Source organism: Cervus canadensis, chromosome 9 (genome assembly GCF_019320065.1).
Source record: "Cervus canadensis isolate Bull #8, Minnesota chromosome 9, ASM1932006v1, whole genome shotgun sequence".
NCBI lineage: Eukaryota > Metazoa > Chordata > Mammalia > Artiodactyla > Cervidae > Cervus > Cervus canadensis.
Window position 1 is genome coordinate 11,379,577 of NC_057394.1, and position 20,947 is coordinate 11,400,523.

Below are 20,947 nucleotides of genomic sequence, written 5' to 3' on the forward strand. Positions count from 1 at the left end.
TGTGACCCCATGGACTGCAGCACACCAGGCTTCCCTATCCATCACCAACTCCCAGAGTTTACGCAAACTCATGTCCATTGAGTCAGTGATGCCATCCAACCATCTCATCCTCTGTCGTCCCCTTCTCCTCCTGCCTTCAATCTTTCCTGGCATCAGAGTCTTTTCCAATGAGTCAGTTGTTCACATCAGGTCACCAGAGTATTGGGGCTTCAGCTTCAGCATCAGTCCTTCCAGTGAATATTTAGGACAGATTTCCTTTAGGATGGACTGGTTGTATCTCCTTGCAGTCCAAGGGACTCTCAAGAGTCTTCTCCAACACCACAGTTCAAAAGCATCAATTCTTTAGCGCTTAGCCTTCTTTATGGTCCAACTCTCACATCCATACATGACTACTAGAAAAACCATAGCCTTGACTAGACAGACCTTTGTTGACAATGTCTCTGCTTTTTAATATGCTGTCTAGGTTGGTCGTAGCTTTCCCTCCAAGGAGCAAGCATCTTTTAATTTCATGGCTGCAGTCACCATCTGCAGTGATTTTCTAGTCATCTGTTCCCTGGGCAAGCGTCACGTGTCCTAAGTGCTCTTAAAAGAGGACGTAAAATTTGGAATGTTTGCAGCGAGTCCCATTAAACTTAGCCTCAGCCATCTCCTGTGGTTGGGTCAGCCCCAGTTTTGAGGCGGCTAAGGGAATCTTGGTCCTGAAAGGAACTCCTCCCCCCATCTTTGTGTTCCAAAGTGCGACCATGCTGCAGAACTCCTGGGGGAGAGTAGCTGTCCCACCGTTGAGGCTAGCCACCAGCGCCACGAGTTTTGGGGTGTTGGATTGCTTTCCATTGCTGCATATGAGCTGTGAACCTACCCAAGTTTTTGGATCATAATATTTGGTCTTTATGTAGAGCAAATTGTGTAAAACTAGACATGTATACTTTTGTGTATACTTTTAACCTGTATTTTTCATGTTGCGTAAATGTTACTGTGATTTGTAATCTATTTCATTCAGCTCGCTTTTACTTCACCATTTTTCTGTGTTGGACATCAGAATAGTTTCCTAATTATTGTAATTACTGAAAATCTAAGAGACAGTTTTAGGAAGCAGATTACTCGAACAAGCCATCAATATCTTTGTGGCCAAAAAGGGTTTCTTACACTGATACACAAACTGGCATGCACATGTGCCCTTGGGATCTTACTGTGTCATTGGGTATTGGTATTTCAGTTGATTTTAAGTGAAGGTATATCATGTACCACTTTATTTGTATCTTCTTTTCCTCTCTCCTGGGACGCTGAACACATTCTGACTTTTAAATTATCTATGAAGTTTTGAGTGTTGAAATTGTGATTTTCATAGTTTTTATGAATTCTTCATGTTATACTATAATTAGCCCACTGATAGCTTGTACCACTAATTTGTTACCACTTGAGGTTGTCTATGAAAACTAGGGCTTTGTTCATTGCTTGAAGTTTTGCAGATTTTTCTTTAATTTAGAGAAAATGACATTGACTTACTGCTGTTTCTTGTTTTGTCTCTTCCCAGATATTCTCTAAGTGGTGGAGGAACTTCATCCCATTGAAATCCCTTTGGCATTTGGGGTTTTGTTTTTCCTTTTATTTTTTTCCTTCTTCACCCTCTTCCTTTTCAAAACTCAACGAGAGCCTTTGCTGACTCCGCTGAAGAGGCGCACCATCGGGGGGCCGTTCCCGCCATCCAGGACCCCATGGCCCTTCCCTGCTGGCCTGGGGCCTGATGGACTCCGGATGGGGTGGGGGAAGGCCAGCTCCTCCAAGCGATTATTTTATTGTTCTCGTTTTTAATTTTAACCATAGTGCACATATCAAGGAAAGTGTCTTTGAAAACAAAAATAAACCCTGAAATGTATATCTGGGATTATGATAAGGTGACTGAAGAAATGAAACCTCAGGTATCCTGCTTTACGGTGATAAGCACCCCACCCCTCCCCGCCCCCACCCCAGGAGATGGAGAAATCGCTCTGGTGGATCAGTGTACAGACTTGTAAATAGCGTCATTTTTACGGAAAACCCTTTCGGCGTGCATAGGAATCACTGTGTACACATCGGCCAAGTGCTTCTGTAGATACCGTCAGTGGAGTAAATATTTGACAGGCCATAACTTGAGTCTATTGCCTTGCCTTTATTACATGTAAATTTTGAATTATGTGACCAGTGATTTGGGTTTTATTTTGTATCTGCAGGGTTTGCCATTAATAATAATTAAATGCCCCTCTTCGGGAACACTCCCTCTGTTTGTACCTCAGCAAATGCAGATTTTTTTTTTCCTCCTGCGTGCCCTACGACCCCTTCGGTACACTTAGAAGTTGATTTTCCTGTTTTCATGATGGTACTATTTCTTAGTGTTTTAAATGGAAACATATCGCGCCTCATGAAGCTTTAAATTATTATTTCAAGTTTCTCCCCGATGAAGCGTCCTCGTCTCACTTTCGCTGGAGTCGCGCCCGGCCCGTGTCCTGCGCCAGCCGGCCCGTCCTCCCAGTAGGGTTTTCTGTTGCACCTTGTAGTGAAACCTGCATATCATCTTTCGAAACCTCAACATGTCTGAATGCTTTCACAAATAAATTTTATAACAGGATTTTTGCATACTCTCCTTGGAACGTGACTCTTTAAGAGGGGGCAGGGTACCTGCCATGTGTGGTGTGTATGTGTGTGTGTGAGTGGTGTGTGTGTGCGCGTGTGTGCACTGATGAGGCTCCAGGAAGAAGTGCCCATGTTCAAGCTGCAGAAATGTCCAGGTCAGCTCCCTATGCAACTTTTAAAAACGGTCCCCTGAAGAGATGCGTGACTACTGCTGGCTGGTAAAACTGTTCCGTCTTCCGAGTCATTTGCTTTCTTCCTTGAAGGAGCGGATGTCCACCAGTTGGTCAGCCGGGTGTCTCTGTACTTTTCTCGGCCTGTGGCAGGGGTCTCTGGGACGGAAAGTTGAGTTCTTGCCCTGATTCTTGACCCATCTGAGTTACGTGTGACATTCTTGTATATTTGTTGATACAAATCATAGTCGACTTTTGCTGGAGTAGCAGTTCTTGAGGTGGAATCCAAGGCTTTTTGGAAGGAGGGAAGTTACTGGGTAAACTTGAGGACAGGTCAGTTATCTGCAGGCCCAGTGGCCTGGAAGTCACCGGGAGAGACCGCTGAGGGGTGCTTCTTGTTTGTTTGGTAGTGGAACGGAGCTAGTTTCTAAAACTCTAAAATTGTCGTGATTTTTTTAAAATTAAAAGTAGATTTGGGTTGTTAATTTCCGTAAAGGATACATTTTGGTTAGGAGACATAGAACCAAATTGTGAATCCTCCTTGTGCAAATATGTAAAACTAGAAGAATTAAGTATTTCGTTTTGTGTTTTGGAGAGTGTTATCAGGGGGCTGTCTCTTTCCCTACGTGAGGCATAAGCCACAGCCGAGTTTCGTCCGCGGCTGGAGAAAAGCATCAGAGGACGGAGCCGTGTTCCGCCAGGGGTGTGCCGCTCAGCTGATCTCAAGAGCCCTGTCACAGCAGCTTTCTGACCTCAAGTTCTTCAGACCCGCATACAGACGGTGGTTTCAAGACCAGACGCTGATGTGAGTGATGGTGACGCTGACCGGTGGATGGGGCTTGGCGAGGTGGTGTGACCGGTTAGCAGACAACCAGTTAGCAGTCACTGGTGGACAGCAACGCACATCTCCCAGGTCAAAAGGCCAACTGTTCTGGGATTTGGTTGGAAATGTCTTCTGTTGATGGGCTTCTTGGGGTGCGGGGAACGCATGTTTTGACCAGCTTTGGAAAGTGGGTCCACTTCCCCTCTTGAGTTCTCCTGTTTGCTTTCTGTAGGCAGAGCATCTTGTTGAGTCAAGGGGGGCTAGCGTTGGTCCATGTCAGGTCGTTTGTTAGAAGACCAGGCACCAGAGCTCCAGCAGGACCCCCTCGGGGTGAACAGCAGGTGGTGGTCAGCCAGACCTGTGAGCTCGGCATTTGCGCATTGACCACCACACCGGAGCCTCTGGCTGGTGACCCCCAGCGGTCAGCGGCCTGTCTGCCCACACTGCAGACGGCAGGGGTGCCCACACGGAAGCACAGCCAGCCTTTGGGAAGTGGAGGCGGTGGGCCGATCGTGGCTGGTGGCTTACACTTTGCAAAGTTGTGTCTTCCGCACGGGCTGCACCATCGTGGTCTCGGGGCCTTGGGGTCGTCTCGCTGTAACCAAGTGCCACCCACCTTCCCAGTCTGACGGTTTTGTTCAACGGGTCTCTTGAAGCTTTTCGTTGGGTTCTTTACGCGGCATTTTGTACCTTCCTTTCAGCAAAACATGCGGTCTATTTATAAGCATTTTTATATTTTTCCTTCCTTAAAAAAAAACGGCTTCTGTATTTCTGCTATAAAATAATGGCAATAACGGGGGAGTGCTGCTGCAAGGCGTGTTCTTAAGCACAGGGCCTGTATTGTGCGAGGGTCAATAAAGTTCACAGAAACAAACTGTTTTTGGAATTGTGTCTTGTGTGCAGAGGGAATAGACGATGTTTGTGTTGTGGGCCCCCCCAAGCCCAGGTTTACATGTATGAGGCGGTGGGGGCCGTGGGAGACAAGTGATGCAGGTGGACCTCCAGACTGAGGTCACACCCACCCCAGCAGTCTGTCACCCCTTCCACCACCTGGGGAGACAGCCTCTGTGACCAGGAAGCGGGCCCCCAACAGACACCCACCCACCAGGACCTTGTCCTTCCAGCCTCCAAACTGTTGGTTTTCCTGCTTGTTTTTTAAGAAACGTGTTTTATACGCCACCCTGTCGATGGTATGTTTGTTAGCAGCCTGAATGGGCTGAAGTGGAGGGTGTCCCTGAAACTTCGTGTTTCCAGCAGCTTGGGGGTGGTCTGAGTCACCCCTGTGATCTGGACTTGGGTTATCGTTGACATCGCAGAGGGACACAGGTAGGTGTGAACAGAAGACCGACCTAGGAGACGAGTGACTGGGGAGGCTTCTGGAGATGCTTGCTGACTCCATCGCAGCTGTTCGGGGACTGGGGTCAAACTGGTACTGGCCCCCCCATCTCGCCCTCAGCCCTAAGTCTTCCAGAGCCTCTGACAGGTCTCTTGGAAATATTCTGCTTCCCAAGTTGGGAGAAGCAGATGAAACTTATCAGATTCCAAGTTTTTCCAAATACGCTGTCTTGGCAAGCGGTTGTCTGCACCCCTTCATCCCCGCTCCCTGTAACCAGCTGCCTCCCCAACCCACCAGCCCGAGAGGCAGTTAAAAGACATGAGACAAGGTTGGTTGGTTTGCCTTAAAACTTGAGTGTGCTGGATTGTGGCGTGAGGTATTTTTTTTTATTCCCTTTTGTTAGTACTTAAAACCATCTGTACAGATTGTAAGGCAAGTGATTCACACATCTCAAGTTCCTCATCCATTTGTGTGTTTCCACGTACGCCGGTCACAGCCCCCCCACGGCGGTGTGGGGTGCTGGAAGGGAACCGTGGGTGGATGGGTCGCGCCCCCCCCCCCCCAGGGGCTCAACAGTATCAAGGGAATAGCGGCCACCTGATTCCCCACGGAGACAGGCAAACGGATTCTGACTGGTGGCCCCAGCGGTCACTGGAACCCTGTGTCGTCCGACTATCAAGGATGTGCAATGTCACGTGTCCGTCCGTACCCCAGGCCTGGGGGTGGTGAGTACAAAAAAGAGGAAAGAATGGTTTGTGAAGACAGGCACGATATATATATATATATATATATACTACTATTGAGTGTGCAGTTCCAAACCACAGGTGCAGGAGGATACAGGAATGATTGTGGGGGACTACGCACCCACACCCCAACACAGCACAGGTGGCCCTGGCCACTGACATACACGTTCTCATGCTTGTGAAACAGCAAAACACCACGGCTTACTACCCTCCCATCAACACAGCACTCGGTACACGTGACAGTCCAGAGAGCTTCTCCCAACAGAAAACAACCCGCCACACCTCGTAAATAGCCATCACTTCAACAATTTGGTCAGCCTACACCAAGAAGTAGGTCTGGGAACCAGCGTTTCCCTGGAGCCCGAAGCCCCCAGTGGGATACAAGGATGCTGCAAATTGCTCGTTTTATCAAAGAAGTAAAATCCTACTAATTTCCTATCATTATAAAAGTAGAAAGATGGGGGGGGGACCCAAATCTGAAAATGATCTCATTTGCTTATTAAGACTGTGCCATGTGTATTGCAAACACTGGAAAACCCATTTTGTAAAATGCAGCAGCCTAGAAATTAAAAACCCCCCAGAGTTTTAAGGAAAAAAAAAAAACAAAACACTTGCCCTGTCTTTTGGTTGAACAGATGTGTTGGTACTGCTTTTAAGGTGCAGCCGTGGAGGAAAACAAATGTCATTTGGCACCATCTCCATGACAGTGTTTTAACACTGGCACGAGCTGGAGAGAGGCCACCGAGGGGACGACGGCCAGAACGCCGCCCGCACCGGAGATGGCGGGGTGCAGCCCGTGCAGACGCGAGATTACCAGCCGAAAAGACAAGGTTTAAAAATGGTCCTGTGGGGACAGGTGAGAGTTGCTGCAAAACCATGTTTTTTGTTTTTGTTTGTTTTCCAGACAGGTGTTAATTTTACTAGGCTTCATTAATACAGGAGAGAGAAAACGCCTTCCGAGAGTCACCACGGCTGAAGCAATCCACGCGTGTGTCCCCGCCATCAATACATGTGAGATTCCTTGTGACTCAGGGCGTGGGCACGTGAGGCCGAGCTGGTGGCACTTCGGATCACCTCCATCCATCTGGGAGAAGAAAGAGAAATAACTGTCAGGGCCCGCTTCTTACAAACCCGTGGCTCTGAAAGGTGCTTCCTTTGTTACAGCTCCTGATCCTTGGTAGTTGTTACAAAGCCACACAGTCTTACCCAACACTGCCTGCTGGATAATCTATTTTAGCAGAAGATATTGTAAATGAACTCCTAGCTCCCAGGTAAATCGGGGGGGCGAGGGGAGGCGCTAAGTGTTCCTCCTGAGGAACCCACTCTGAGAACCACTGACCTGGGCGCACTCACCCTGTAGAAATGCCCGAGGTGGGGCTACAGCACCCACTCCTCCTCAGGACAATGGGTGGGGCCTCATCCTGCTTATCGGGAATTCCTACATTCAAGTATTTACAGTATAACCAGTGGGTTGAGCTGGGGGCCGCTGCTCAGCACATCCATCCCCGCCCCAAACAACAAAGCCTCCTCTGGTCTGAAACGTCAGCACTGCCCCATGGGGAAAACTCAGGGCGGTGAGCCCAGCTTCCTGCCTCTGTGGAGCTTAGAGGGCTTAAGAAAAAGAAAGTGAAGTCGCTGAGTCGTGTCCAACTCTGCAACTCCATGGACTGTAGCCTACCAGGCTCCTCTATCCATGGAATTTTCCAGGCAAGAGTACTGGAGTGGGTAGCCATTCCCTTCTCCAGGATCTTCCCCACCCAGGGATCGAACCCGGGTCTCTTGCATTGCAGGCAGACGCTTTACCAGCTGAGCCACCAGCTAATCCCACGCTTCTGCTGCTGCCAGGCTACATTACCCTTGCCACAGCAGCGACAGCATCTCAGTTTTCCAACCCAGAGTCACATTTGAGGACTGCGAACCCCCAGGCTCACTTTTTAGGCAGTGTCGCTTAGGGACCACGGTTCTGGGATGTCTCTGGCACCTTCAATCCTGGTTTTAAACGTCTGTGCTCTTTGCAGCAAGCTAACTTTACCAGGGCTCGTGCCTGGATCGTAACTGGGGCAATGATCAGAAACTCTCGTGGGCTCATGGCAGTGGGGCCAGGAGAGAAACTTCCCCCTAATAGGGATGGTTCCGCACTGACAACTACTTTCACAGCCTGCCCCACGATGTGAGACCCAGAAGACTCAGAACTTGGACTTGAATGTGGGCAAATGAGCTAGACTGCCTCCTTTAGTTCTATCTCTTGGCTAAAAGGAAGACCACAGCCCCTGGATCTCTATACCATGGAGCCAGTCTCATTGATCAGGTAACTCTCAGAGGCACTGGGATTTATTTTTTCTTCCTTCCTCGTGTTGTCTTTTGGCCTGAAACTTAGCCTTTAGGCCATAGGACTAAGCTACTGCAGCCATCAACGGAAAAACACAAGTTCCAGATCAAAAAGTGTGCCATGCATAATGTGGGAACTAGCGTCCAGGTTAAGGGCTGATGTCTCCAGGGAAAGTCACGTTTCCTTTATCCCAGGAAAACAGGTGGATCCTCGCATTGGGCAGAGGGAACCCAGATCTTAGGAAATACTTCCATTTTAAGCAAGCGGCAGGGTTAGAACGACAAGCCCATTCCAGAAGGAAGCAGGAGTCCAGGCTGCAGGCAGCTGCTGCTAGGATGGCCTCTCTGCTCACTCGCTTGGGAGGCAGCCCACGGCTCAGAAGAGCGTCCTTTCTCTGCAGGTGCCCGGGCACACTCACCTTTCAAACGTGTATTCGCTTTCGGCCCTGAAGTAGTACACATGGGACTTGAAATGCAGCTTGAACACGTAGTCTTTGTGGATGTCCTCGGACTCTGAGGGGATGGTGAGCGAGTAGCCAAGCAGAGGCAGGCTGGCAAGGGGGTGATTGTCCTGGAAAGAGGGCACGGAGCAGAGGGGGTGAGGCGGCTGCAGGCGTGGAGCCTGCAGCCGTCACCCCACCGTGGTCAGTCTTAGCTGAGAGGTCCTAGCCTGGATGGATTAGCTGGACACCAGCGTGTCAGCCACCTGTTAAAGCCATCCTCCCTCCCTTGTCCAGCCAGCAGACAGATGGCCCCTTTCAAGGTGGAAGCCACCCTTCAGCAAATAGGTAAACGTCAGCCTCCACTTGGACCTGAGGGGCCTCTGATGGCTGTACCTTTGCATAGCTTGGCTGGGCGGCTCAAGTTCTACATCCTTCCAGAGGAAAGCTGCCTGTCTCCCAAGAACAGAGGGTGCTGGGGGAGGGTCCTTCAGCACCCACCCCAGCCACCTACCTGGTGTGATTTGTAGAAGAAGAGGCAGAAGTTCGTGAAGACCACCCACAGCTTCTGCCACCCGTTGCTGTTTTTGAATTTCCTCAGCAGGTTCCCAGACAGCTGATTCTGGAAGACAGGGAGGCCTGGAAGGAGCAGAGGTGGGGGTGCCCCCGCTCTGGATCCACAGGCGGGGCTGTGACCCTGTGAATGGGCTTCCTGAGGACGACTTACGAAAACGACCTTTCTCCCTGGTAGGGGGCGAAACCCTTGGGAGAGTGACTGTGTGAACCTGGTTTAACTTTCCTGTCTCTGGTTGAATGATGTCCTCCAATAATATCTTGAAGCCCTAACTCCCCTCTCCGGTACCTCCCACTGGGACCTTACAGGAAAATATGGTCATCAGATGTAGAATGAGGAGGAAACCATCCTGGAGCTAAAGCTGGGCCTGTACCCACTACAGCTGACATCCTCAGGAGGAGGAGAGGACGGTGCCTGTGTGGACTGAGACTGCCTCAAGTGATGTGTCTACAACCCAAAAAATGCCAAGGCTGGCACTCAACTACAGAAGCCGGGGAGGTAAGGAAGCTTCCTGCCACACAGGCTTCAAAGGGAGCCTGCACCCCTAGCCACACTGATGTCTAGACCTCTGACCTCCAGGACAAACCTGTTGGCAGTGCTTGTTACAGCATCTCTGAGAAAGGACCCCTCCCCGTCCATTCTAAGCTCGCGGGAGCCCCAGGCCAGCCAGCAGCTCCTGAGCGCCACCTGGTGGCCGTGGCTGGAACATTTCAGTGCAGTGCCTCCTGGCCCAGTCCTTGGCCTGCTCAGCACTGGTGGGGCCAGGCATTCCTGAACTCCCAGGGGAGCCCTCCCTCCAAAGGCCCCGTGTCACCTCTCAGAGGACCCCGAGAAGGCACCTCCACGACTCTGACGAGCCAGCAGCTCCTTCCCAGGAAGACTCAACGAAAAGAGAAGTGGACAGTGATGATTGCACAGCCTTTGTTATCACCGCCACTAAATCGTTCACTTCAAAATGGTGAAATGGGCAAACTCACCACAATAAAAAACATATATACAATTATACCTGTCTACTGTACTCTCTCCCTCTGGGGCTTTTCTGTATTTACTCAAACAGGTACTCTTAATTAACGCCCCTATGAGAAGAGTTTAAATGGCTCTGACGACAGGTTGCCTGCAGTCTGATGGGGAAACAGGGTGTTAGGCTGAGAGAAGGAAGGAAGCAGAGCTGTCGCCCGTGGCCAGGGGCGCTGCAGACTGTGTGCCATCACCCCTTCTGGCTGCCGCTCGCCCACTGGTGAGAGTTTCAGCAGGTGAAAGCGGCAACCAAGTGGTGCTTTGATGCTTCTGAACAGCGTTAAGATTGCATGCAAGCCTCCCTGTGGAGGAAGGAGATTAGCACATTTTCCTTTCCTCATGCTGCTTATTTTTTTATACTGAATCCAATAACTTCTTCCAGACAAAGTCCAAAAAAACCTTTCTCTTGGCTGTGGTTGTCTTTGGAACTGCCACCGTAAAACCACACTGGCCCGGGGCTCACTCCCACGGGCTGCAGCCCTCAGCAGATTCTTCCTCCAAGGATCACACAGCAAGTATTTGGATCTCTATAGTAACCACTCAAAAATGGAAACCCCCGTTCTTCGCTGACGGGCTAGAACCAGGCAGGAGGCAGGCAGGGTTTGGGCTGTGGTCACCACGTACTGACCGGCTCTGCCACTCGGCCGACCCTGCGCACACAGGGCTTCACAAGGCTGACGCACCCAGAGGGCTGTGTCTGGGCGGTGTCCTCTGTGCCTCCAGGGATTAAAGAGGCGGTTTCTTACCGAATTCTCTACGGCCCTGACTACACATTGTGAAGGCGAGCATAAAGTGAGGCAAAGATGATCTCTCCTGCACGGCACGGCCCTTCCCCCTGGCCTCGCCTGGACAGCAGATCTGATCAGGTATCTCTTCAGAGAAGATCACTGGTTCTTCCCTGCTCCCTCCTTGTTGGAAACATCCCTGTTCCCTGGAGGAAATCTCTGGTTGGCAAGCTCTGCCAACAGATGCAGTCGAAGTGTGAAGGGAGGGAGGAGGATGGGTATTTTCTTGGGAAGAGAGAGCCCCCTCCTCTCCGGGGGTCGGCGGGGCGGTGGGTGGTTGTTCAGTGATAGCCCAGCCCATGCAAAGGCCAGGGACAGTGGGCACAGAGTCCCCTGTGTATGTTTTGAGAAGGGAAGCATGGGTTTTAAAAACATCCGTAGCAGGGAAACTCAATAAAAGCACTCGTCTGGAACTGACAGTCACTGCCAGAGAATCATCTCAGACAACCCTATCCATCAAGATAGGCGGCTTCCCTGGTGGCTCAATAGTAAAGAATTCGCCTGCAATGCGGCAGACCCCTGGGTTCCATCCATGGGTTGGAAGAATCCCCTGGAGGAGGGCATGGCAACCCACTCCAGTATTCTTGCCTGGAGAATCCCCATGGACAGAGGAGCCTGGCAGGCTACCATCCACAGGGTTGCGAAGAGTCAGACATGATTGAGCAACTAAGCACGTCCATCATGAAACCTTAGGCACAGTCCCAGTACTGTTGATTCAAAAAGTAAATGAACTGCCGTTCTTAGCTCACCATCTCTTATGTGACATCTTTTGGACCAGGCGTACCTGGAGATCCAGAATTTGTCACGTTTTAGAAAGATCACCCAGTGCCTCTACTTCCTAGCACCCCAGGCAGTGGAGTCTGGGGCCACAGCACAGAATCTGATTCTTCAGCAAAACAGGGGCGCCCACAAAACCAGTAAACAGCCTCCTGATGCAAATGGGCTATGTCGGTAATTTAAGTCCTGGGCTTTGCGTTTTCTGAAAGGTTAGGGATTATGAATCTGGACTGGGGGATGCTTAGAGAATGGGGTTTGGAGAGTTCTGGAAGGTTCCTGGCCCCAGACATGCCGGAAAGCAGGCTTCTCGCATGTTCTCCCATGAATGACACCTGCTAAAGCCCTGGCTGGCCCCAGCTTTCCGACCACTCCGCCTCCCTGCACCCGATTCAGCGGGGGTGGGAGGCTCCAGGGTGCCGCCAGCACAGGGCTTGGGTGGCCCAGCCCCGACTTCCCGGTGCCGACACGCAAAAAAACTGCACGGACCGTCTGTGCCCTATGACTGACTCCACGAGAGAAGAGGTCCCGGGGAGCAAGAGAAAACCATCAGCGGGCAGACAGCCTGGGGATGGACGGAGGCCCAGACCAGCGGTTCCGCAGCCGCCCAGGTCGCAGCCCCGCACACGCGCAGAAGGCCCCGCCCCGCCCCTACCTCCACGGCCACGCTGAAGTCCACCATGGACACGCTGGTGTTGCGGTGCCAACATACGTGCACCATGGTGTTGCCGCGGTGCGGGGCCTGGCGCTCCAGCGAGGTGCGCGACGCACTGAGGTCGTCCTCCGACTCCTGGTCACCCGCCGCCTCCTCGGGGGACTCTGTGGGGGGTCGGGGGGGAGGCGAGAGGGGAGCTTCCATCTCTGCCCTCCATGAAGTGCAGGACGGCCTTTCCTGCACTTTCCGGCTCCCGGGGGGGCCTAGACACCCCCTGGGCAGGAAGTCATACAAGGGCTTGGGCTTGGTCAAGGGGTCCCGCCAGCCCCTCCGCCGGGAACCCCTCATAGTATTTTCTCCACCCTCCAGACGCGGACAAGCAGCAGGGCTGGTCCAGAAAAGGGGATTTCTCTGCTCGCTCATAACTGTTCAGTTCCTGGATGTTTAGCTTAAAACACAAACGTAGACCGTGAACATGAGGCGCACCGGTAAGGCGATATTCAGTCCTAGGATGCCCTCCGAGAGCCAGAGCGGTCCCTCCCGGTCCTGGCTAATCCCTCCGGGGCCCTGGGGCACTTACTGTTGTCTGGGGGGCTGCTGGCCAGGAACTCAGGGGCGGGGCCGCTGCTTTTCTCGGCCAAGTCGATGGCCATCTGTATGTCCTCCACCCACTTGTCCATCTCCGGCCGAGAACTGGAAGAGAGATGACCTCAGATTTTTTTTCAGGCCACAGGGAGGTGGGGGTTGGGGGAAAGAGGGTACCCAGGTCGAAGGTCAGGCTCCCCGAGTTACCTGGCGGCCACCACGATGGACTGGCGCTGGCCCCGCAGGGTCAGGCAGTGGGGGACGCCCCACTCCTCTTCACTTTCCTCCATCTGTAGGGCGAGTGTGGTCATAAGTTACGGCCATGCAGGGGGCGGGCCACACTTTGTGAGTTTTCCAAGTTTCACTGAACTGGCTACAGCCCCCAGGGACCAAGTCAGAAAAATCCCAATCCGGATGGTAAATGCAAACTGAAAATGCACTGTCTTCTCCTCAACAGAGCCATAGACTTCCCTCTCCCTGACCACCGAGAAGCGTCTGGGGGATAAGCCAGGGAAAGAATTCTATGGACACTGGCTCCTTGTCTGCCTCGCCCACCAAGGCTCACAGAATGTGGACACCCATCTACGGGACATTTTGGGGAGAAAGATGGTTTCCTGGTCTTTACTCCCCGTGGGTGGTGCGGACACAGCCTGTCAGGGCCTTGGGGCCAGGCACCAGGCAGTAAGAGGCACGTCTAAACCACGTGGCCTCGGCAGCTTGCCTCCGCACCGACTCCAGAAGGAACGGGCGTGCATCCCCCCTGCAGGAGGAGTGCAGTCCCAGGGCCCGTCCAGGGCAGCCCTAGCCCAGGTTTTTTCACGGAGCCCGTGATGCTCTCACTTCCTCATCAAGTCCCTCCGCCCCTTCCTTCCTCGTGAGGTCACTGGCTCCTAGCCCAGAGGACCAGGACCCCCGGCCCAGGCCCCAGGTGCATACTCACGGTCATGCCATAGAGCGGGAGCTGCCCGTGGACTTTAAATTGATTCGAAGCCGTCAGCCCCCGGCTCGTGTACAGTAAGACGTCGTTGAACTAGAGGAACGAGGACAAGAGTGGCTGAGACGAATGGGCCCCGTATGAAACCAACAAGGGCAGAAACAACCGATATATTTTCAGAACGCTGCGTGAAAATCCGTGGACCTTAACAGACCTGAGCAGCTCTGACTGCTCTTCCTGCCTCCCATGTATGCCCGCTCTGGGGTGGCTGACGCCCAGCCCCGTGCCCCTTGCCAGTTCAACAGGCCCACGTGTCACCGATCGTGGTGAGGACAGACAACCCTGCTCTCACCACTTACCAGGAAGAACATGCGCTGCTGGAGCCCCTTCCCGGAGAGCTTGCTGAGGCTGCCCAGGCGGATGAATTCCTGAGGAGAAGACACACCCACGCGTTGGCTCGGAGCCTGCAAACCCGTGTCCGCGCAGATTCAACAGCCACGTGAGATGCTTCCACCCACCGCGGTCCCTTTCACGCTAAAGATTGTAGCGATCACAGCCCCTGTTTACTGAATGCCCAGCTGTGCTGCCTCTCAGCACTTCCCCTTCCCAGCAACCTGCAAGGCCGAGGCTAACTTCAGCTCCAGTACCAGATGGGGAGCTGGCGGTCAGAGGTCTACGGGCAGCTTCATACTGGGACCAGTCACTGTGCACTCTGCCCCCAGTTCCTGCGGGCTTCCGCTGCAAAGAGGTGACCAAGGACCCAGGAGGGATACAACGGGGCAACAGGGGGCCAAGGATGAGAGATACGCCATAGGCGACAACTATGAGTAGAGGGATCTTCTTCACCACTAAAACACTGGTTATCGAAAACTAGTAACTGTGTTCTAGAATTAAAGAGCCACAAGCAAGGAAGAACAAAGATCCTGCAAGCTGCAACTAAGACCTGGCTCAGCTAAATAAATCAGTAAAAAATAAAAAATATTAAAAACAAAATAAATTTTAAAAAAGTATTAAAAACAAAACAACCCCCCCCCCCCAAACCCCTGTGAAATAGGAGAAAAAGAAAAGGCCCCTAATATCCTTAAGCTCAATCGGCTTCCTTCTGGAACAAACTTCACAATGTCCAGGCCTCTGAGTTTTAACCAAATGAACCCCCACTGCACTCCTGGAAGGACTCTTTGGGCACACAATGCCTAGGGCAGAAAACACACCCCAGGGCCTGGCTCAGGCCAGACTGTGCTGGGGTCTTTTGCCTCGGAAGAAATCCTGTTTCCAGGACGTGACATTTCAGCCTGACCCCCACCAAGAAGGCAGCAGGATTATGCCCGGAAGCTGTGTCAGGAATTAAGACTGCAGGGAGCGTGAACATCAGCTGTAAATCTCAATTTTTCAAATTCCACATGTAGACCAACCTACTGGAGCTGTCTTTCCACTCATCAGTTTATTTCTATGATTTTAAAAAGATAATCAATTAGCCTTGGTGTGTGGAACAGCCCACCTTAGAACTTGGCCCTCTGAGGGCCTCGGGTCCCTCTTTCCCATTTCCGTCAGGGTTGACTCAAAACACTGAGGGGCCGTGAAGCTGGTTGATCCACAAAAGAACAGAGATAAAGGCAGGTCCTGCAGTGTGTACCCAGCACCCCAGTTCTGACTTCAGCTTCATCAGTGATGATTTATTAGCACACGGAGTGTGCCTGACATGTGCTGGCTGCTTATATTAGGTCCATGCACAAGCCTGTAAATTCATCCCCATTTTTCAGATAAGGAAACTGAGGAGCAAAATGAATAAGGAACTTGCCCACACCTGGTCAGCTGGTGGGTGATGGAGCCCACGTATGGGGAGACAATTTGGCGCCCTGTACAATGCTGTAGTGTGCAAGTGAACGTGAAAGTCGCTCAGTTGTGTCCGACTCTCTGCGACCCCATGAACCATACAGGCCATGGAATTCTCCAGGCCAAAGTACTGGAGTGGGTAGCCTTCCCCTTCTCCAGGGGATCTTCCCAACCCAGGGATCGAACCCAGGTCTCCCGCACTGCGGGCGGATTCTTTACCAGCTGAGCCCCCTGGGAAGCCCGCTGTGCTGCGTACTCAGTTACATTATAACAAGTGTATATGTAGTCTTTTCAAATGAATGGAGGTGGGAGAAGAGAAATATATTTACTATGTTAGTTTTGCTGATTAAATCTCATTTGATCCATATAACCTTCTTAGACCTTTGCATAGGAATCAAATGTTTTTCTATCACAGGCATGATCCTATGCTAGTTTTAGAAATCAATCCAACTGTTGGGTTTGTTGCCAACTAACTGTGTCCAGTATTTCTGGGTTACCTTGATGAATTTCTGTGCTCCAAAGTTCTAATTGGTTGGCTCTGAGGAAATTTACTTTAAAGGGAAAATGATAAGTCATGTTCAGTCAGTCACGATTGATATTCCTCTCAGCTGGCCAATTAATAATACCTGCTCTGACCCTGGCCATAGATTTAAATGTTCTTTTGGGGTCACTCAAACTCAATCTGAGTGATGAGCTATGTCTCAATCAAAAACTTAACCTCTCGTCTACCAAAAGGAAAACTCTCGCAATTCTGGGCTGGATCCATATGATTAACACCAGGCTGTGGTCATTTGGAGAAAGAAATGGCAACCCACTCCACTATTCTTGCCTGGAGAATCCCATGGATAGAGGAGCCTGGCAGGCTACAGTCCATAGGGTCACAAAGAGTTGGACCGAGTGACTATTATGAACACACAACCTATGACAGAGAAAGTATGGTCCCCATGTTACAGAATGAAAGGAACACTCCAGGAGGCGAGACAGCCCAGTTCTGCTGGAGCCAGAAAGTGAACCCAGGGCCCCCTACTCCAATCCACTGCTCTTTTCACAGCACCGTGGAAATGATTTCTCAAAAGAAGTTCCTTACAGATGCTCTGTTTGCCGCGTAGCATATAATATGTTAAATATTTTATAACATCCGAAGTTAAGAGAAAATTATACTGATTCTGCAAGGCTTTAAAGGCTTCTGCATGGATGGGTGAACACGGGTTGTGATGTGCTGAGTCCTGGCAGAATTTTCTCACCAGTAGAGCTAAAGTCAAGTCCCAGCTTTAATTTCCAGCTGACAGTTAGCACATAACTCTTCTGAAGTTTTATAGCCGATACTCTGCTCAGCTTTGTAATTAGGCTTCCCAACAGAAAGACCCAATACCCAAAAAGATGAGGGATACTTGCCTGAAGTTTAAGGTAGGTATATGACGGATCAAAGAAGCTACAAATGCCCTTCTGAACCTGGGTTAGGTGTAGTTTGAGACAGGGGAGCTGGTAGAAAAGTTCCCATATAGAGATTTGATGAGATGGAGCTACTATTTTTAATTCCTGGTCAATGACTATTTCCCAGGAAGAGAGTTAGAAAGAGGCAGGCTACCCTGTATGTTTAAAATGCCCAGTGGCCTGGAGGGAGCATGTTTGATATTGAGGTCCTTTACTGTGAATGTCCTACCTGTCAAGTGCATGGAGAAAGTGGAAGTGTTAAGTCACTCAGTTGTGTCTGACTCCTTGTGACTCCATGGTCCATGGAGTCCTCCAAGAATACTGGAGTGGGTTGTCATTTCCTTCTCCAGGGGATCTTCCTGACCCAGGGATCAAACCCGGGTCTCCTGCATTGCAGGCAGATTCTTTACTGCCTGAGCCACCGGGGAAGCCCCATGGGGAAGTAAAGGTTAAATAGCATAAGTGAATGTGTATCTCTCCCAGAACAGTGTTCTGGCTACAGTTTTAATTTCTAACTTTCCCACTTACATGGGAATTTATAGCACACTTCCGTGCACTAACTTCTTCTCTGCTTTCTATTGCCCCTTCACTCAATTTTTTTTTGTGGGGGGGCCACCACAAGGCATGTGGGATCTTATAACCCCTGGACCACCAGGGAAGTCCTTTACCCAATTCTTTAAAAATTTTTTTCCTTTTCTTCCATCTTCATTTACCTAATTTTTTTTTTTTTAAACAAGCAATCTCAAAGCCTCTCAGAATATGGTGGGGGAGAAAGTAAATAAGCACATCAGCCAATAAGGAGAAAAAGCAGAATATGAAGTCAAAGGATTCATCTATCTTCTTCTGACCCAAAATTTCTGAATTGCCACTGTAATATTCAAGGCATTTTCCCAGTTGTCTCCCCAGGTGGGGAAGAAAGCCTCTTCAGAAGGAGCGTATTTTAATTTTGGGGTGTCCATAATCAAAACGCTCCAATGTAAGTCACTGCAAGTCTTTCTTGGGGCTTCCCAGGTGGCGCTAGTGGTCAAGAGTCCAGCTGCCAATGCAGGAGACATAAGAGACACGGGTTTGATCCCTGGGTGGGGAAGATCCCCTGGAGGAGGACGTGGCAACCCACTCCAGTATTCATGCCTGGAGAATCCCATGGACAGGAGCCTGGTGGGCTGTAGTCCATGGGGTTGCAAAGAGTCAGACACAACTAAAGCGACAGCGCACACAAGTCTTTCTGGTTTCATCTCCAGAGTGTGCAGAGAGAACTTACCCTTCCTGGGATCACAAGATTGTCAACGCCAATCAAATCTTTCTTGAGTTCATGCAACTTCTGGAAATTCTCCATCTTAATCATCGTACCATGAAGCTGGGCCACCATTTCCGTGATCTCTGCCAAAGCAGCTGAGGAGGGAAACAGACACAAAAGCTGCAGCATTCACGGCTGACAAGGGTCATTTCCCCCTACATCTTGAAGCTTATTTCTCCAGGGTAATATCCTCTGGTGGCTGAACTATGTTAGAAGCCTTTCTTCTAGGGAAGACACCACTATTTCTCAATAATAAAAACTAAGTGATGGACTTTATGTATTGATTTGCTTGCTTTAAGTTTCCTGCAAACCATCTTGAAAACATCAATGCCCCCTTCATAGGTCGGTGGTGGACAGCTGTCCTTCAGTTAGAATTACTTGTTGGCAAAGAAGGGCAGCAGCGAGGGGTAAGAGTGCCTGGAATTTTGTCCCCAGGACAGAGATTTTTCTCCTGTTAGCTGGAAAGAACAGAGCAGAGTGAGCAAAGAGGCCACAGAAAAATCCCAGGCGAAGAAGAGATCTTTCTGGCAAAGGGTCTAACTGATAGTGTAACACTTTTGGGCAGCAAACATTCCAGCATGTCCTGGTTTTTCCTTCTGCACTCATTTATAGTGTTTACCAAGATGGCTGCAAAGAAAACTGCAACTAAATTTCCCAATATTGGGCACATCTCCCCTACACTGATGGGCTCTCAGGGTTAGGGCCTCGAGGGTCAGGCACAGACTGAGCCTTAGAGGAGGAGGAGGATTCTGCCAGGGAAAGGACCAGGAGGTGCTGGGGCATCCAAGCGGAAGGAATAGAATATGCCAAGGCCTGAGGCCGCATGGTTTGTTTTAAAGACTGCCGTCTACAGCAAGTCAAGACCATGTCTCGAGCCATTTCTATTCCCGTTGCATGAACTACCGATATCTTCATTGGTGGTGGTATTGGTGGTTTAGTCACTAAATTGTGTCTGACGCTTGCAACCCCATGGACTGTGGCCCGCCAGGCTCCTCTGTCCATGGGATTCTCCAGGCAGGAACTCTGGAGTGGGTTGCCATTTCCTTCTCCAGGGGATCTTCCTGACCCAGGGATCGAACCCAGGTCTCCTGCACTGCAGGCAGATTCTTTACCAACTGAGCTACCAGGGAACAATGTCTTCATTACTCTACCAAATCTTCCCTTGGGTTGCCTTTCTAAAAACCAAGATTAAGTTTACATGCTTTAGACAAGAGACCCAGATCCTGACATACTAACGGGTGTGCAAAGTCTCGTAATCTGTCAAGAACCACCCGGGGAGGGAGCACTGTGTACAGACTGGCTGAAGAGTGTCCTGGCCCCAAGAGCTACAAGGGCTACAAGCCCCCAAGAGCTACCAGTCCAGGCCAGGGAGTGCAGACAGTAACAGACCACAAACAACACGAGAAGAGGAGGTAAGTTCAAAAAGATGTGTGACAGTGGGACAAGCATGGTCTATAGTGTCAACTCCCATCTTTGGCAGGCTGAGCGACACTCACAAATCCTTTACCCCCTCTGAAGCCTCTGTTTTCTTATCTATAAAGTGAGATAACAACCCTTCTCTCATGGGGTTGTTAAAGAAGTAAAGGTGTTAATGTTAGAAAGATACCTGGCACAGTAGCCGGCCCAGGTGCTGAGGGAGGGACAGTGAGTAATATCATCATCATTAGCTGGTAGGGAAGGATGGTCACGAATGTGGGTTCTGGGTTTAGGTTACAAGTCATTTACTTTGTAGCTGTGTGTCTCTGGGAAGGTTCCTTAACCTCTCTGGTCTCAGCGGTCCCCATATGTAAAATGAGCTCACCATTATCTTGTAGGCATTTCTTGAAGACTGAGAGCTGATACACCTGAAATGCTCAGTGTGGTGACCTCACGAATGCCCGACCTCACGAATGCCCAGCAGCAAGGAGCAGTAGTGTTACCAACCGTTTCTGGTGGCCCACCCAAGGGGAAAGTGATGAGCTTCTACCATGCAGGTGAATGGAAGCTTTTTGGAAGGGACTGACTCTCAGTGGAGCTTCTCCAGGGTTCTTTGCACTAAACCACCCAGGATGGAAGGAGAAAACGCAGGCAAAAGGATGGAGAAGAGAAGCGAGTCATTACTGCCTTCTTGACAGGACAGACCAAGAGGGAACAGGAAATATCGGACCAGGTTCTACAGAGCGTGTCTGCCAGGCTTGGGACACAATCCCAGACACCTCCCCCTCCCCGCCCCCAACACACACACCCCCACTCACCTCGGCAGTCCCTGAAGTCGGTGTGGCTGGGCGGGTAGTGTTTGCACAGTCGCTCCAGGACCTGCTTGTAGTGCATGAGCCGGTGCAGCGGGCGCAGGAGGAAGGTGTTGAGCGGCAAGTAGCACACCTTCTGCAGCTCGAAGTCTCGGCACAAGCCCTCCAGCCGCCGGGAGCCCCGGATGCCCGTCTCCAGCGCCTCCAGCGCTTCGCTGTGCTTCCACAAGTGCGCGGCCAGTTGCTGGTGGCGGAGACGTGGGAGGGGGCGGGGCCGGGGAGAGGGGCGGAGTCTGGCTCAGCCACGTGGTCCGCCACGTGACCCTCCCAAGGCATCACCTTTGCTTTCATTATGTCATCCCACTTGTTCAATCTCATTCT

General features: G+C 50.9%; 2 protein-coding genes across 3 annotated transcripts in view; one reads left to right on the forward strand and one right to left on the reverse strand.

Annotated features, from left to right (window-relative positions):
• Window positions 1-2,605, forward strand: part of STK24 (serine/threonine kinase 24) — an 88,062-nt gene extending 85,457 nt beyond the window's left edge. The window contains exon 11 of the mRNA XM_043478279.1: window positions 1,535-2,605. Within this exon, the coding sequence (XP_043334214.1) occupies window positions 1,535-1,571 (37 nt within the window). The 3' untranslated portion in view covers window positions 1,572-2,605. The remainder of the gene's footprint in view (window positions 1-1,534) is intronic.
• Window positions 2,606-5,272: 2,667 nt separating this feature from the next.
• FARP1 (FERM, ARH/RhoGEF and pleckstrin domain protein 1) overlaps window positions 5,273-20,947 on the reverse strand; it is a 300,177-nt gene continuing 284,502 nt past the window's right edge. For both annotated transcript variants that reach the window (XM_043478278.1, XM_043478277.1), the window contains exons 18-27: window positions 20,573-20,810; window positions 18,303-18,433; window positions 14,134-14,202; window positions 13,781-13,870; window positions 13,048-13,130; window positions 12,836-12,948; window positions 12,256-12,419; window positions 8,965-9,072; window positions 8,430-8,581; window positions 5,273-6,766 (exon numbers count right to left, since the gene is read on the reverse strand). In XM_043478278.1, coding sequence (XP_043334213.1) covers window positions 6,685-6,766; window positions 8,430-8,581; window positions 8,965-9,072; window positions 12,256-12,419; window positions 12,836-12,948; window positions 13,048-13,130; window positions 13,781-13,870; window positions 14,134-14,202; window positions 18,303-18,433; window positions 20,573-20,810 — 1,230 coding nt within the window. In that variant the 3' untranslated portion in view covers window positions 5,273-6,684. The remainder of the gene's footprint in view (window positions 6,767-8,429; window positions 8,582-8,964; window positions 9,073-12,255; window positions 12,420-12,835; window positions 12,949-13,047; window positions 13,131-13,780; window positions 13,871-14,133; window positions 14,203-18,302; window positions 18,434-20,572; window positions 20,811-20,947) is intronic.